At 37.4% G+C, this 16,796-nt stretch overlaps 1 protein-coding gene across 2 annotated transcripts in view; it reads left to right on the top strand.

The window, feature by feature from the left end:
* Positions 1-67: 67 nt before the first annotated feature.
* PDHX (pyruvate dehydrogenase complex component X) overlaps positions 68-16,796 on the top strand; it is a gene marked incomplete at both ends in the record, with an annotated part of 72,842 nt that continues 56,113 nt past the window's right edge. The window contains 2 exons of one of the 2 annotated variants that reach the window (XM_079709516.1): positions 68-288; positions 13,163-13,243. In XM_079709516.1, coding sequence (XP_079565642.1) covers positions 135-288; positions 13,163-13,243 — 235 coding nt within the window. The remainder of the gene's footprint in view (positions 289-13,162; positions 13,244-16,796) is intronic. The other variant, XM_079709517.1, reaches the window with a different exon arrangement.

Raw genomic sequence — 16,796 nt, 5'->3', positions numbered from 1 at the left:
CTTGATTCCAAGGCTCAGAGGGGCGGCTGGAGTCCAGGGGGCGCGTCCAACAGGGTGGGAGGCGGGGCCTGAGAGGGCCTTGATGACTGGGCGATCAGGCAGTGCAGAGGGCAGCCCGGGAGAAGGCCGGGAAGATGGCGGCCTCCTGGAGGCTAGGCTGTGATCAGCGGTTGCTGCGTTGCCTTCTGGGCTTCTGCCGAAGCCCAAGGCTGGTTAAGGGGGCTTCTGGGTGGTCTGCCGGCCGTGGAGCTAGTTGGAGATGGTTTCACAGCACGCAGTGGCTGCGGGGTGAGTGGTTGGGGCTCGCTCAGCTTCTGTGTATCTGAGCAATGGGGCTGGGGCTGGAGCTTTTTGATTGAAGGCCTGTATCTGGGTGTGAGTTGCCAGGGGCTCACTGTTCCCTTGGCTTTTTCTTGGGGAGGAGTCTGCTGACTTGGCCTACTGCATGCCGCAAAGGGCTTTTGGGGAAAGTAGGAGAACTTGATTCCGTCCCTGTCCACCTGGTTGATATGGCTTCTCTGTGACCTTGCCTTGGAATTTGGGTTGTGAGGCATCTCTTAGGCCTTTTCCCAGTCACATTTCAGGTTTCTTTAGAGTTGTTAGGTTGACCAAGTTTGTTGAGATTCAGACGTCACCGTTAGCAGTTTTTATTCATTCTCCTGACCTGTCTTTGTTGGAGACCTTCGAGGCCACTTGGGTTGCTCCACGCGACCACTATGGTAAAGGACCCAATTTGTAAATGTCCAGCCATTAGACATAGGTCGGGAAGAATGTTTAACCAAAACATGAGCCTGAAAGAGTGAAAATTTAGGAGGGGAATCTTACCCAGAAGGTGTCGACTTAAAGACATACAACATAAGAGTTGTGAGTTTAAGTTTTATTCAGCGGCTTACTGACGGTTATAGCACGGGAGACAGCCACTCAGGTCCGAGGCACTGCTCTGCAGAGGTAGGGGGGAAGCCAGATTGTATATGAATTTTTTTTGTCTAGGAAATACATACAGTCAAGCATATATCTTGGTAAAAGATTACTGCTAATCACAAAGAACAGATAACTCATGTTAATGGTTTTAGTATATTTCTACGAATAGGAAGATGTAAGAATCCAGGGTCATTGAAGTTCTTCCTGAGATATGCTTCGAACTATCTAAGGGCCTGTTCATCCAAAGCAGAGTGCTTCATCCTGAATTCCTCTCGGGTCGCACTGTGGCTGGGCAACTTGAGTGGGTTATGACTTAACCCTTGTAGAACTGGATAGTCATTGAAATTCTTCTTTGTTCACAAAATTTATTATAGAAAGTCGTCATTAAAGAGTGGTATTGACACAATTAACATAATTCTTACAGTGTTTGATACCATGTAATATAGTGTGCCCGGCATTATTTTTCTTCACATGGGTGGCAGGCAGGTACTGAGTGTATTATTACCTGCGCATCATTCAGTCACTTCACAGGATGAATTGTAATATAAAAAATTAGGTGCAGTAGGCATTGCCTACATATTCTGAGCTACTTTAGGCTCAGAAAAAAATGTTACACGAAGTTAATGTTAAGATGAGTGCACTGAGATTTTACGATCCAGTGATGAAACTTCTTTTTTTTTTAAGAGGTGATATATTCTGATAATATCTACATTGTGAAATGGTATTTCAGCAACAGTCATGATATCATTATTTTAAATAAGATACTAAAATTCCAGACTGTGTATAAAGGATGGTAAGACCATTTAAGAGTTAAAGTATATGTCACTGACCTCTCTGTAAGTTTCTAAGGTGATATACTCTTAAATACACCTTATTGTTGTCTTGAGCATCATTTGCCTTTACGAAAAAATGTATAAATCCCCAAACTGTTATGCACGTGTTCATTCTTTTCCTACACTCTTGAGTGGTGATTTCTTTTTGCCCTTGTTCCAAGATTGCAGAATAAACTGGGATTCATGTAGAATTTAAATTTTATAGTTTAATACCAAGAAGACTGATATTGCAAGCTGAAACCTCTTCTGAAGTGTTTGGTTTATTTCACCCAGAGAAAATAGTTCTGTAGCCATTCTGACATACCTTACAATTCCAGCAGGGTCTTTGTAAATGTATCATTCAGTACTAAGTGTATGAAGGAATCAACAGATTCTGTAAACAAAATGGAGTGTATGGTGACTCTTTTTATTTTTTGTACTTGGTAAGCAGTTTACTATAGCTGGTGATCTACTGGATACTTTTTTTCAATCAAGGTCTTTCTTGTGTTAATGAAACATTTCTAGGGAAGAATTAAGGTTGGTAAATTTAAATTCAGGAGAGTTTCTTTGGGAATCTACTAGCACTGACTTTTAGAGAGGCATAAACCTATTTGAAAACTGATAAAAGCTATACCACTTCTTCAGAAAAATGCATACATGCAAAATTTTGTATGTGATTCCAGGAAACTTGTAGATCTCCCTGTAATTTATCTATAAATGCCACCTAATTTCGGTCATTTCCTACAGAAAATAATTGTGCTACTTTGCAAGGGTATTTGCCATATCTGAGAACAAGAAAGGTGCATTTTAATATAGGGGTTCAAACTATAAACAAATGACTCTTGGATACATTTACCCAAGTGACTACAACAAAGGCAGTAATTTGGAAATTTTGATTCGGATCTGGGTTTGGGCTAAGTTTGTGCATTTAGGCTCATCCGATCATTCACCTTTACCTAAACATCTGTACTTATCTTTCCTTTCTTTGCTCATGTTGTTCCTTCAAATGGAGTGACCTTCCTTGTGGTTTGAAATTTTTCTTGTTACTTCAATGCCACCCTCTTAAATCTTTTTACGGGCTCCTGGCAAGGGAATCGATGACACTCTAGAAAGGGGTAATTTGAGGAGAGTTTTATAAGGGACTATTTTTGTGAATTTAGGGTGTAGAGATGGTGCTGTACTAATGGGCTGTTTTTTGTTTTTTGCTTTTTGCGGTAGGCGGGCCTCTCTCTGTTGCGGCCTCTCCCGTTGCGGACGGAGCACAGGCTCCGGACGCGCAAGCTCAGCGGCCATGGCTCACGGGCCCCGCCGCTCCGCGGCATGTGGGATCTTCCCGGACTGGGGCATGAACCCGTGTTCCCTGCGTCTGCAGGCGGACTCTCAACTACTGCGCCACTAGGGAAGCCCCTGGGGCACTTTTTATAGAAAGAAAAATGTTCCTTTTGGAGCTATGGCATCTAATTTGGATTTTTGGGTTTTTTCCACTTGTACTCCTAACTCAAGTCATCCTTGACTCCTGACTTTCATATGCCACATCCAAACTATCAGAAATTCTTGTTGACTCTACCTTTAAATGTAATCTGACCACTCCTCACCACTTCTGCTACCAACTAGACTGGTGCAAGCTACCACCACCTCTAATCTAGATTATTGCAGGAGTGTCCCAATAGATGTCTCTACCACCACCCTTGGCCCAGTACAGGCCATTCTACGTGCAGCTTTCAGAGTGCTGCTTTTAAATTATAAATCAGATCATGTTACTCCTCTGCTGAAAACCCTCCAAGAGCTTCTCATTAAACTCAGAATGAAATCTGAAGTCCTTAACTGTGGTTTACAAAGCACAATATGATATGAATCCTCCACCTCTCTGAGTTCAGCTCTGACCATGCCTCACCTCACACTCACTCCACTCCAGCACACAGGCTCCCTGGGTGAGTTCTGAACATACCAAGCATGCTCTCTGCACATTTTTTTTTTTTAAACTTAAAAAAAATTATTTATTTTTAATTTATTTTTCTTATGTGGGTAAACATACAATTTATTTTTTCTATGTTCTTATTTTTTAATATTTTTAATTTATTTATTTTTGGCTGCATTGGGTCTTCGTTGCTGCACGTGGGCATTCTCTAGTTGTGGCGAGCAGGGGCTACTCTTCATTGCGGTGTGCAGGCTTCTCATTATGGTGGCTTCTCTTGTTGTGGAGCATGGGCCCTAGGTGTGTGGGCTTCAGTAGTTGTAGCACGTGGACTCAGTAGTTGTGGCTTGTGGGCTCTAGAGCACGGGCTCAGTAGTTGTGGCACACGGGCTTAGCTGCTCTGCGGCATGTGGGATCATCCCGGACCAGGGCTCGAACCCGTGTCCCCTGCATTGGCAGGCGGATTCTCAACCACTGCACCACCAGGGAAGCCCTCTGCTCATTCTTGTGCTTGCTGTTTCCTCCGTTTCGAAGGCTCTCCATCAGAGATTTGCATGGCTACCTCCATTCAGCTCTACTCACTTTGTCAGAGGACGCCTTCTCTGATCAAACAATAAAATAGTTCCTCTACTGCAACTGGGTCCCCTTACTTTCCTTTCTTTTCTTAGAAGGATCTGGTCCTTACATGCCTTTTCAGTCTCTCAGGACAAGTGTTCTAAGTCAGTAAAGGAGAACAGGTAACATGTTCATGGGTATCTTCACTTTGTATTTAAAATCCCATTATTTTAGCTTTTCTGCAGGGTTTATAGTTGTGACCGTCTCAAAGCATGTGCAGTTTTTCTTCGTTTCTTTTTTGTAAATTATAGCCTTGTGAACATGGCTATGTCTGTGGAACTGCAAACAAGTTCAATTTTTTTATTGTGGTTATTTCTTTCACTTGCTCGAAATTTTTTTCATGTCTTTCCATTGGTATTTAAATAATGTCAAACCCATTAACTAGGTGTTAGAGTGTACTAGAAGGTACTATGGCTACCTACTATAAGGCAGTAGTCCCAACATACTTTTTCTAACTTACATGGCCTACTTTTCATTTCCATTACGTTCTACTCTTTAGCCAGACTAAGCTGTAATTCCCACCTCTTTATTAGCATATGATGTCTCCCTCACCTGGAATATCTCTGCTGGTCCCTCACCTTGTTTTATTTGCTCAGCAGATTTTTAAAATTAAAAGTTATTTTTTATTGTAAAATATATATAAAATCTACCATTTTAACTATTTTTAAGTGTTTAGTTCCAGGGCATTAAGAGTGCTCACATTGTGTGCAGCTATTACCACTGTCTCCAGAACTTTTTCATAATCCCAAACTGAAACTCTGTACCCATTAAACAACAACTCCCCATTCTCCCCTCTCCCTAGCCCCTGGTAACCCCTGTTCTACTTTCTCTGTGAATTTGCCTCTTCTAGGTACCTCATAAAAGCAGAATCATAAAATATTTGTCTTTTTGTGTCTGGCTTATTTCACTTAGCATAATGTCTTCAAGTTTCATCCATGTTGTTGCAGATATCTGAATCTCATCCCTTTTTAAGGCCGAATCACATTTTATTGGATGTATATACCACAATATTTTGTCTATGCGTTCATCTATCCACGGACACTTGGGCTGTTTTCACCTTTTGGCCATTGTGAATAATGCTGCCGTGAACATGGTTGTGCAAACTCCTGTTTGAGTTCCCGCTTTCAGTTATTTTGGGTGTATACCCAGAAGTGAGGTGGCCTGATCAAATAAATGGTCATTCAGTGTTTAACTTTTTGAGGAACCATTGGGTTGTTTTTCCACAGAAGCTGCATTGTTTTACTTTTCCACCAACAGTGCACAAGGGCTCTAATTTCTCCACATCTTGCCAACACCTTGTTTTTTTGATAATAGCCATTCTAATGAGTATAAAGTGGTACTAGCACACAAATCAAGATTTCCTTTTTTGAACAGCTAGAATCTCGACTCTCAGCTCTTTGGCATTCTCACGGCATGTTTATATGCTACCCTCTAGTACTTGTGTATTTGTCTTGACTTCCCATTTAAACTATAATCCTTTGAGGTCAAGATTCTGGTCTTATGTGGGTCTAAGGCTAGGATAGCAGGAGCTCAGAAAGCATTTGTTGAATGCCTACATTTACTCTTTAGCTTTAGTAGTCAATATGACAGTACCACAGAAAGTAAAACATTTGCCAATGACATTAATGAGAGTTTGGTTTTCAAATGTGCAATACAGTTAAAAGAGAGTTCAAGAGTTAGTGTACTTTAGCAATGAGGACAAGGCTGGATAAGGTAAAGAGTAGAAAGGAAACCTTCATGTTTAGATTGGGAAGGTGAAAGGAACCTGTGAATCCATCGCTCATTACCTGAGGAAGGAATTGTAAAGTAGGATATTGTGATACATCTAGCCAGCTGTCTGGCTGCCTTCAGAGTCTACTCTTAACCATTTCTGTGCTGCGTATTAATAATAAACAGCTAACATTTTTGATGAGACTTTTTGCCAGACCCCATTGTAATGACTTGGCATGTGTAACCTTATTTAGTCCTTACCAAACTCTTTATTTTACAGAAGAGGCAATCAGAGCACAGAATGACTAGGTAACTTGTAGGTGCTGGGTTGATAATTTGAACCTAGGCAGTTTGGCTCCAGTGCCTGTTCTCTAAATCACAGTGGTGTGCTGCTGTTTAAGTTAAAAAAAAAAATTAGTCATTTTATTAAATAATAAAATATTTTAAGGGCTTCCCTGGTGGCGCAGTGGTTGGGGGTCCACCTGCCGATGCAGGGGACACGGGTTCGTGCCGCGGTCCGGGAAGATCCCACATGCCGCGGAGCGGCTGGGCCCGTGAGCCATGGCCGCTGAGCCTGCACGTCCGGAGCCTGTGCTCCACAATGGGAGAGGCCGCAACAGTGAGAGGCCCGCATACCGCAAAAAAAAAAAAAAAAAAAAATTTAACACAGTCGTGCATGCATATAGTTTAAATAGTCAAATGATACTAAAAGGCTTATAACAATACGGTGGGTCTCTGACCCATCTCTCCCTGCTCCCCCAGTCATCTTCCTCCTTAGAAGCAACAAGTTTTGTCTCTTGTTGCTTCTAAGTGTCCTCTGGCATTTGCTCATCTCTCTATTTTATGTTGTATATTATATATGTTATATATTATCTGTGTATGACTTCTGATCAGTCATTCCCCTGTTTTCCTTCCACCATTCTCCCAATGTAGTTATTTTGCAATTCTTAATTAAATCTATATTCAGTGCTTACACCAAACAAATAATGCTTAACTGAGAATTGTCCTATATCGTCCCATATTATGATTGTTACCTTTCTTACTTTTTGCTTTTTTTCAAGTCGTTGCCTTTAAAATTTTTCCTTCAGTTTTCTCTGTAACTATTACTAATTCATCCCACACCATCTAATATCTTTTTAGCACAATTTCTGGTATTGTCAGTCACTTCAGCTGATCTCTCAGTTAACTTACTTTTGCAGTTTCTATATACAGTATCTCCAGGTGTGTAGGTTCACCCTCTGTTCCAAAGGTCTTCTCTTTTACCTCTGCAGAGGAAACAACCTCCAGTCTTCGGTTGAATGAGGGTGGTGTTACCCAGCACTTAAATAGCATTCACCCAAACCTCCCACCGCACCGCCCCCAGTATTTCCAGAGGTCCTCCGTACTGCCAGTTCTTGGGCCTTTGGGAAATTCTTGTATAAACCAGGTTGATTATCTCAGCTTTCTCCACTTCTAGTTTAGCATTCAGCTTTCTAGTCTCTCTTTAGTCAATTATTACTATCTACATTATTTACTTTTCTGCTTCCAAAATTGTGTTCTATTGTTCCTTCTTTTCTCCCTGTTCTTGTGGGGTTTTGTTTAAAAGTAACAAGAAACAAAGAAATAAAAAGCAGGTATAATAAAACCATCAACTAGAGATAGGTACTGTTGTCATTTTGGAGTATATCCTTTCAGTCTTTGTGTACATACAAGCTAAGCAGGTAGAAATTGGATTATGCCATGTATACTGTTTGTGGACATCTTTCATTACATTTATTACTCTAAATGCTATTTTCTCACAAACTACTATGCATACATTTTCTATTGTTGTTCTTTGACATTTTCAATGTATTCTTATACCAAAATGTATTTGTGACATTTTCAATCTATTCTTATACCAAAGTAAGTATTTGTGACATTTTCAATCTATTCTTATGCCAAAATAAGTATTTGAACAAAGAAGACCCATATGACAAGCACTTATCTTTTAAAAAATTGCTTTACCTTTATTCAAAACTGCAGTATTAATATTATTCTATGCCCTGGTATTGATTTTGAAATTACCTTTATGTCTTATGGCTTTATTTCATCCAGCCTGCAGATGGCAGAATTGTTTAATTTAAGCAGAAATTTTAAAGGTCAATTTTATTTAATGAGTTCTTGCATTGGAAAGAGAGGTGATTAAATGAGCAGCATCTCTTCCTATTTAAAAAGAAGCAAATTAATGTAAGGAACAGAGAGCTGAACTAAAAAAGTACAGGGTAATTTATTTCTTCAATTTGTCTGTCTTCATTTCATGATTTTTGTGTTTGGATTATAGTCGTATTAATGGACTAGAGCATGACGTCCAAGCAGTACCATAAGTAAATTGTGGAATTTCCTTAATTACTTCAGTCAGAGTAATGGAGCTTAGATCTGCTTCATTATTAGCCACAAAGCTGTTTGTTCTGCATTTGTATTTTAAGAGTTTGCTTATATTAATCTTTTTAAAAAAAATCTGGAAACCTTTTAGAATTGATGTATACATCATCAATTTAAAGCTTTTATAGGTTTTGCTAAAGTACGCGTGTTTTGAGATAAAAGAAATACTCTAGAGAACAAGAAATTAGATTAGTGTAGATTGCTGTAAGATTCGCTGATTGATCAATTGCTCATGTGCCTGATAAGGAAGGTAAAGCAGCAATATACTGAGTGAAAAATTTCAACTTATTGTGTCGTTATATTGAGGCAAAAAAAAAAAAAAAAAAGAGATTAAGACAGTTGTGATGGATTTGTGAGACTCTGCTGTTAAAATCAGTATATTTAAATATAAACTGGAACAATGTACGTTACGGTAGTTACCTTAAAAGTTTTTAAATATGTTTTTTAACTGCTATAGAAGGGCAGACTTTATAGGTATACTTAGACCATTAGGTATACTTTGTTAGCTTGATGAAAAGAAATAGAACACTAAAATGACTACAAAAGGGTTAAAGTCTAACAAAATTTGGGGTATTTTTTGAGTACTAATTGAAATAACCTGTATGACCAGTGGAGTAAAAAACCGCATTTCCTTTATTCTTACTATAGTTGTGCCCAGTTACGAGTAGGAACTGTAATTGGTGCCCATTTCAAGGCCTCCTCAGTTTGACAGGAAAAAGGTAGAATGTACTGCTTATTGGAATGAGAAGGGAAGCTACATATAATTCCTAATGAAATTAAACAACATTATGTGTAGGTTAAAATTCCAAGGAGTCTAGAAAAGCCAACACTATCTTCAGTAGAATTGATGGCAGCCATAAAGGCCAGATATTAGTTATATGCAGCCCTGTCATTCAAAACTGATATTATGATTATATAATTACCTTCCCACTGGAAAAAATATATTTGGAAAAGATGTATGTAATGTTCAGGTTGAAAGAGGATCCACTAGAATGAAATATGCATTATTATTAATAAATTAATGCTTCCTTTTAAAAATCATTTTCTAGCATGAGCATCTGAGGATATAGGTTAGTTAGATTAATCAGAAAATACATTGCAGGGCTTCCCTGGTGGCGCAGTGGTTGAGAGTCCGCCTGCCGATGCAGGGGACACGGGTTCGTGCCCTGGTCTGGGAAGATCCCACATGCCTCGGAGCAGCTGGACCCGTGAGCCATGGCCGCGGAGCCTGTGCTCCGCAACGGGAGAGGCCACAACAGTGAGAGGCCCGCGTATCGCAAAAAAAAAAAAAAAAGAAAAAGAAAATACATTGCACATTGTACTCTCCATATAAGTCAGTATAAGCAATCAAGAGATAGTACCGAATAATGGAAATGTCCAAAATGTCTTTCTCTGGTTTTTGTCACCTTCATTTCGGAGTAAGGATAGTGATCTATTACAGAATTTTTATATTTTTCAGTCATTATTCAGAGAAGCGATTTCAGTTCATCTATGAAGGGTGGCTGTATGAGGAGTGATTATGTTCTTTTTATTTTTAAAATATGAAAATTTTTAAGGTTCTTGATGTGGTAATTCATAAAACGCAAAAAGTTTCATAATGAAGTACTTAGTGTCAGGAAAAATGTGAAGGTCTCGTAGGTGAGAGATTATAATAGAGAGAATCATAAAATAAATATTAATTGTATCATGGTAACTAGAACCAAGGTATAAACATATTGAAGAGAGACTTTGTTTTGAGAGAACTGAGTTGATATTTGTCATAAATTGGAATCTGGACATAGAATCATAGAAGTTCATTTATTTTGCTTCTTTGTAGTGGAACTCTATTTGATGTATAAATTTACTGTGTATATAATTTTGAAATATTGCATCTCGTAATGCCAGGCTTGAACTTTTTGATAGAGAGGGATTGTTAGGCTGCTTGATTGGACACGTGAAGAATGCTCACATAGATTTGATATGTCTGGTTTGTTCTGTATGAATTTCTGGATGAATAGGCTATAAATAACCAATGATTAATTAGTTGATAATCCATAATGGTAAGGATCATCAATTATCGATGAGCAGTAGTACAGTGTAGGAGAGGACAGCCTTGAGAGTTAGGCAGAATTCAAATCCCGTAATCAGTGGATTGTAGTTTTCTCATTGATGAAATGGGCATGTTGACTTAGAATTTGGTTCGGGCTCTATCATTGTTGGGGTATTGAGAGTGATGATTCTACATTTCTATCCTTGTAGATTGGTACCAATTGAGAAGGCAAAAACCAGACAGATGGAGATCAAAGTAACAGTTTTAATGTTGATGGTTTTGTTGTATTGGAAAATGTGACTTAAATCTGTGGCCTTTTACAGTTGGACTCCTCAGTACAACCCCTGTTTAGACTTTGGGCTTTTGTTTGAGAGAGACAGTTTGTGTATACAAAGCAAACACACATCCTGAATTGCTTCCCAGCACCCACTGGGCCCTGATGGCAGGAATAGAGAGAGGTGGGCTTACTACCTGCCTTTGAAAGGCAGGTCCATTTATGCCTAGTGCATAGAAGAACTGAAAGGAAAATACAGGTTCCCTATAGGCAGGCAGGTCTTAAAATGAGGAAAAGGCTGAGGCAGATGTCTTTGCCTGGATCCTTTTCCCAGTCCTTTAGAGGGGAGTGAATGAACAGTGATGGGAGGATAGAAGCTTCCTTCCAAATGCTTCAGAAATGGCACTTCTTTACCATGAAGCCATAGGAACTCTCCATTTGAAATTACAATAACATTAGTTCAGTTTCCCAAAGGAAATATTTAACTACATTTAACATTAGTATTCAATTCCTTTATTTTTTAACACATCTTTATTGGAGTATAATTGCTTTACAATTGTGTTAGTTTCTGCTGTATAACAAAGTGAATCAGCTATATGTATACATATATCCCCTTATCGCCTGCCCCCCACTCTCCCTATCCCACCCCTCTAGGTGGTCACAAAGCACCGAGCTGATCTCCCTGTGTTATGGGGCTGCTTCCCACAAGCTATCTATTTTATATTTGGTAGTGTATATATGTCCATGCCACTCTCTCACTTCCTCCCAGCATACCCTCCCCCCCCCATGTCCTCAAGTCCATTCTCTACGTCTGCGTCTTTATTCCTGTCCTACCCCTAGGTTCATCAGAACCTTTTTTTTTTTTAGATTCCATATATATGTGTTAGCATACGGTTTTTGTTTTTCTCTTTCTGACTTACTTCACTCTGTATGACAGTCTGTAGGTCCATCCACCTCACTACAAATAACTCAATTTTGTTTCTTTTTATGGCTGAGTAATATTCCATTGTATATATGTGCCACATCTTCTTTATCCATTCATTTGTCGATGGACACTTAGATTGCTTCCATGTCCTGGCTATTGTAAATAGTGCTGCATTGAACATTGTGATACATGTCTCTTTTTGAACTATGGTTTTCTCAGGGTATATGCCCAGTAGTGGGATTACTGGGTCATATGGTAGTTCTATTTTTAGTTTTTTAAGGAACCTCCATACTGTTCTCCATAGTGGCTGCATCAATTTACATTCCCACCAACAGTGCAAGAGGGTTCCGTTTTCTCCATACCCTCTCCAACATTTATTGTTTGTAGATATTTTGATGATGGCCATTCTGACCAGTGTGAGGTGATACCTCATTGGGTTTTGATTTGCATTTCTCTAATGATTAGTGATGTTCAGCATCCTTTCATGTGTTTGTTGGCAATCTGTATATCTTCTTTGGAGAAATGTCTATTTAGGTCTTCTGCCCATTTTTGGATTAGGTTGTTTGTTTTTTTGATATCAATTCCCTTATTTTTAACCCTAAAACATCAATGGGAAAAAAAAACCTTATTCTACCCTTTTCCACATTTGAATTATGTCAGATGTGGTGTGTTTTGCTTTTTTGGGTCAGAGAGTTTAATAATCTGAGGAGAGAATAGGTTTTGTGGAAGATTTCAGGCAATGTAATTTGTTACTATGGCTACTGCTAAATAAGCACTGGAGCACTCTGTGAACTATTTTATTAGTATAAACTTTATGTAAATTGTAATCTAACAGCTGTGCGCTCTTTAAGTATGGTCCTGGACAGTGGAATTATCGGGAAGCACATCTGGCCAAATATATAGCGTGTCTCCTTTTTTGATATCTAAGGGAAAAGTAGCTATGCTTTATTGAGAGGTCACCTGATTTGAGTCTATCTTTTTGGATCCCTAGCTATGAAACACAATCTGAGATTAGTTTAACTACTTAAGTTCACTTGCCCTGTCATTCTTGACAAAGCAAACCTCTGCTTTTCACACTTAGCAGCAAGACCTTTGATTTCTGAATAGTGTAATATTAGATTAAAGTAAAAACACAACAAGTTTCTAAAGTTTAATCTTGATTATTCTGTTGTAAGTCTAATCTTAATTCTTCTGTTGTCGTTTATCAGAACTCTAGGTTTTTTTTTTTTGTCTTTTCCTTTGGTCATTCTACTTGTAAATATTTTTTGCAGCAACAAAAGGGGAAGGAAAAGAAGATGAAACATAAATCAGCTTTTCTTTTTTTTAATCCTGTAAGCACCTGGCTTGAAAATATGCATAGAGGGCTTGGGGAACTATGAAAAAGGAGTTGAAAATATTCCAGAAAAGATTACTGAACACTTAGTTTGACCAGTTGGGTGTCTTTCAGACTGGAATATTTTTTTCTCAAATTGAATTCGATATTAATTTACTTGAACTTTTTGTTGCTGCCTCATGAGGTGCATTATTTTTTGTGTTTAATCTTTCCTTTTTTCAATTTCAGCTGATCCTATTACGATACTAATGCCATCACTGTCTCCTACAATGGAAGAAGGGAACATTGTGAAATGGCTGAAAAAGGAAGGTGAGCAATGCATTTCTAATACCTGTGTTATTTGATCATTTTGTTTTTTTCCTAATCAGCTGGTTTACACAATACATGATATACATGAAATGATTGGTTCCTTTGCTTATTAATCTTAATTGTTTAAATAAAAATTTCTCATGGTAATGTAGCAAAGGTTTTCTGGGTTCAGCCTGTATCTTTTCACAAGCAGAGAATGGTAAACTATTTTAATGCTTTTTTCCAAGTTTTAGTTCTTATTCTTAGCTTTTAGTTTCAACATCATAAATCTGTCAATCCCCTAAAGTTAATTTTTGACTTTATAATGATTCTTTGTGTGTGCTTCCTGTAACTAGGCAAGCTGATTATAAATTTCATTGGAAAGAATAAATAAGTAAGAATAATAAGAAAAACTCTCATTAAAGAAGAGCAGCAGAGGAGAGTTGTAGACCTACTAGATATTGAAACATTTTATTAAGCCTTTATAATAAAAACTGTGGTATTGGTGCTTGAAAAGACAGACTAACAGAACTGAATGGAAAATGAAGAAATATACATGAATAGTGTTTAAATAATGAAGGAAGATGGTATTAGATTTAGTCTTTGTGCTATCCCAATGATAAATTACAAGTGAATCAGTCACTTAATATACAAAAATGAAACCAGACAAGTACTAGGAAAAAGGCTGGTGAATTCCTCTGAACCTGGAAGTGGATAAACACTCTATAACTCAAAATCCAGATGCAATAAGGGAAATATAGATAAATTTTATGGTAAAAATAATAACTTTATTATAGCTGAAAACATAATAAATAAAGTAAAAAAGATGACAAATTGGAGAAGGATATTTTCAGTTTTTAATCACAAAGGGTTAGTATTTCTAAAAAATAGAGAATAAGAAAACTATCAACTCAGCAAGAAAGTGGGCAAGATATAAGAACAGATGGTTTGCAGAAAAAGAACTGCAAATTGCCTCTAACATATGAAAAGCTATTTAATATTTGTACTAATAAATATGCAGATTAATACTACACTGATACATCATTTTTTACCAATCATATTGACAGAAATTAAAAAGTTTGACAAGTTATTCTGTTGATGAGACTGTGGAGGGAATGGGGGGAAGCAGGCACTCTCAAACATTGCTGTAGGAAATGCAAAATGATATAAGCCCTAGGGGAGAGAATTTGTCAATACCTAGAAAAATTACATTTCTATTTACCCTTTCGCCAGGCAGTTCTATTTCTAGAGATCCTATCTCAAGGCAAAAATAAGAAAAGATGCACATATGAGGCTATTTATTGCAGTGGTGTTTGTAATAGCAAAAGTTAGAAACAATCCATCTGTTGGTCAGTACACAATTTGATGAATAACATATACTACATCCACAACTATAGAAAGGAATGGAGAGTGTCTCTTTATACTGTTGTAGAGTGACTTTCAGGGGAAAAAAGCAGGGTGGTGACTAATAGATATAGTGTGTATCATTCATTGAAGAAAGGAATGGGAATACTAATATTTGGAAATTTTTTTTTAAAAAGGATAAAACAAAAATTTAACAACAAAAAAATGGTTATTTGTAGTGTGATGGAGGAAACAGTGTCGTGGGTGGAGAGAGGAGTAGAAGCTAGACTTCTCTGGATACATCTTGTTTTGTCTCCTTAACTTGGAACCATATACATATTTTGCATAATTTTAACACAGAATTTAATTTTAAAAGATCCCTAAAAATGGAAACCAATTGAAACAGAAGTACCTAATTATATATTGAGTTGCTGATATAACAACCATGCAGGGAGGGGCTATTTCAAATGTCAACAAACTTGACTATCTATCGCTACTAGATTGTTATTAAAGGACAATGACATCTCTAAAAATATCTTAAACTGTTTAGAGTAATAGTATTATAGTGGTTATATTGGTATTGTTATTCTAAGGTTTTTTAAAAATGTATTTTATGGGATAAAGCAAATGAGTGATTAAGATATTATTGGGAATCCAGCCTTTGAGTGTGGTTTAAAGGAAAAACAGATGAAAGATAGCTAAGGTTAAGGAAAGATCCTGTGATGGTAAATTTTCTAGCTCTTTTTCATGGCAGGGCCTGGAAAAATGACAAACCCACTAGCAATGAGCACCCCTAACAATGAGACTATAGTATCTAAATACCATTTCCTACTAAAGTAAACCAAAGCTCCTTGGAAAATAGCTACTTCCAGGTCTGGGGCAGGAAATGTACAAGATGAGCTTGGAACATCTTGTCAATTTAGAAAGGAAAACAGTTATAAAAACTCCTAAGGGTGTCTTAAAGGACTCAGGAGCCAAAAATGGGACAATTTGAGGATCAGTAAGAATAATATCTACAGTGTATTGAAACATATTAAATATATTTAAATTTGAAGCTCACAATAATACTAAAGAAAAATACTAATAGTTGGTCTGCTTTGGGGGATGCTAGTAAATTAACTCATTTTGAAAACTGGTAATAAGTGGAAAGACTCAAGTATTTTTCCCTACCTTTCCTATATGAACTGTAGCTTAGAGTAACCAAGTAGTTGGTGATGATAAGTTTCTAATTGTTGGCATATTCCAACTCTTAAAAGATGGAGGAATGATAGAATGTCACTGTCTCACAATTTTGCAATCTCTAATGAATTAAGGGATATAGCCAGTGACCATCAATGGTTGCTAATATCACAAAAAGAGAGAAAAACAGGTAGTACCACCAGCTATAAGGTTGTCTTGCCAGAAAATGGAGCTGAATTGATCAAGCCTGTAGTTCTTGCTACCAATTTCCAGGAAATATAGGGGAAAGAGGCATGTATCCAATGACACCATGAGGAGTATATCAGCATAACCCAGACTGTGGGGATTTCTACAGGCCAATTTCATCAACAAATAAATGTCAAGGAATGGGAAGATGGGGAAAGGAAGGAGGTAGGGGAACCTGTAGCTTCAAGGAGATTTAAGAGACTGGTTCCAATGTAGGGACCTTATTTTATTTATGATTCAAGCAAATAAAAACATTTGGGGAATTTGAAAATTATATGTTTAATTACATTAAGGAATTAATCATTTTAGAGGTTTAATGATACTATGCTAATAATTTTTAAAATCTTATCTATAAGAGATATGAGTTGAAATATTTATGTATGAAGTGATAGTACGTCTGGCCTTAACTTCACAGTACCTCTGGTGGGAGGATAAGAGTATAAGTATTCATGAGTGAGTTGACAGTTGTAATAGTTGTAAAAGTTGGTTCATTAACTTTCCTTATAACTTTTGTGTATGTTTGAACTTTTTGTACTAATATATATTTTGTAAAGTTGTCCAATCAGTAGCCTTTGGGATATAACTTGGAGTGAGAAACTACTCTTTCCTCAGCTTTTTATAAGCTCCAAGTGAATTTGAATCTTGCTGTTACTAAGAAAATACTTGCTACAATACTACCTACAAAGCTGTATTAATCTATTGTTTATAGCAACCATTTTGCCAGATTTTTTTAAATTTATTTTTTTACTGAGGTAACATTGGTTTATAACATTGTCTGTTTCATGTGTACAACCTTATATTTCTA

This window comes from Hyperoodon ampullatus (genome assembly GCF_949752795.1).
Source record: "Hyperoodon ampullatus genome assembly, chromosome: 7".
Classification (NCBI taxonomy): domain Eukaryota; kingdom Metazoa; phylum Chordata; class Mammalia; order Artiodactyla; family Ziphiidae; genus Hyperoodon; species Hyperoodon ampullatus.
This window is presented reverse-complemented; position numbering and strand designations above follow the sequence as displayed.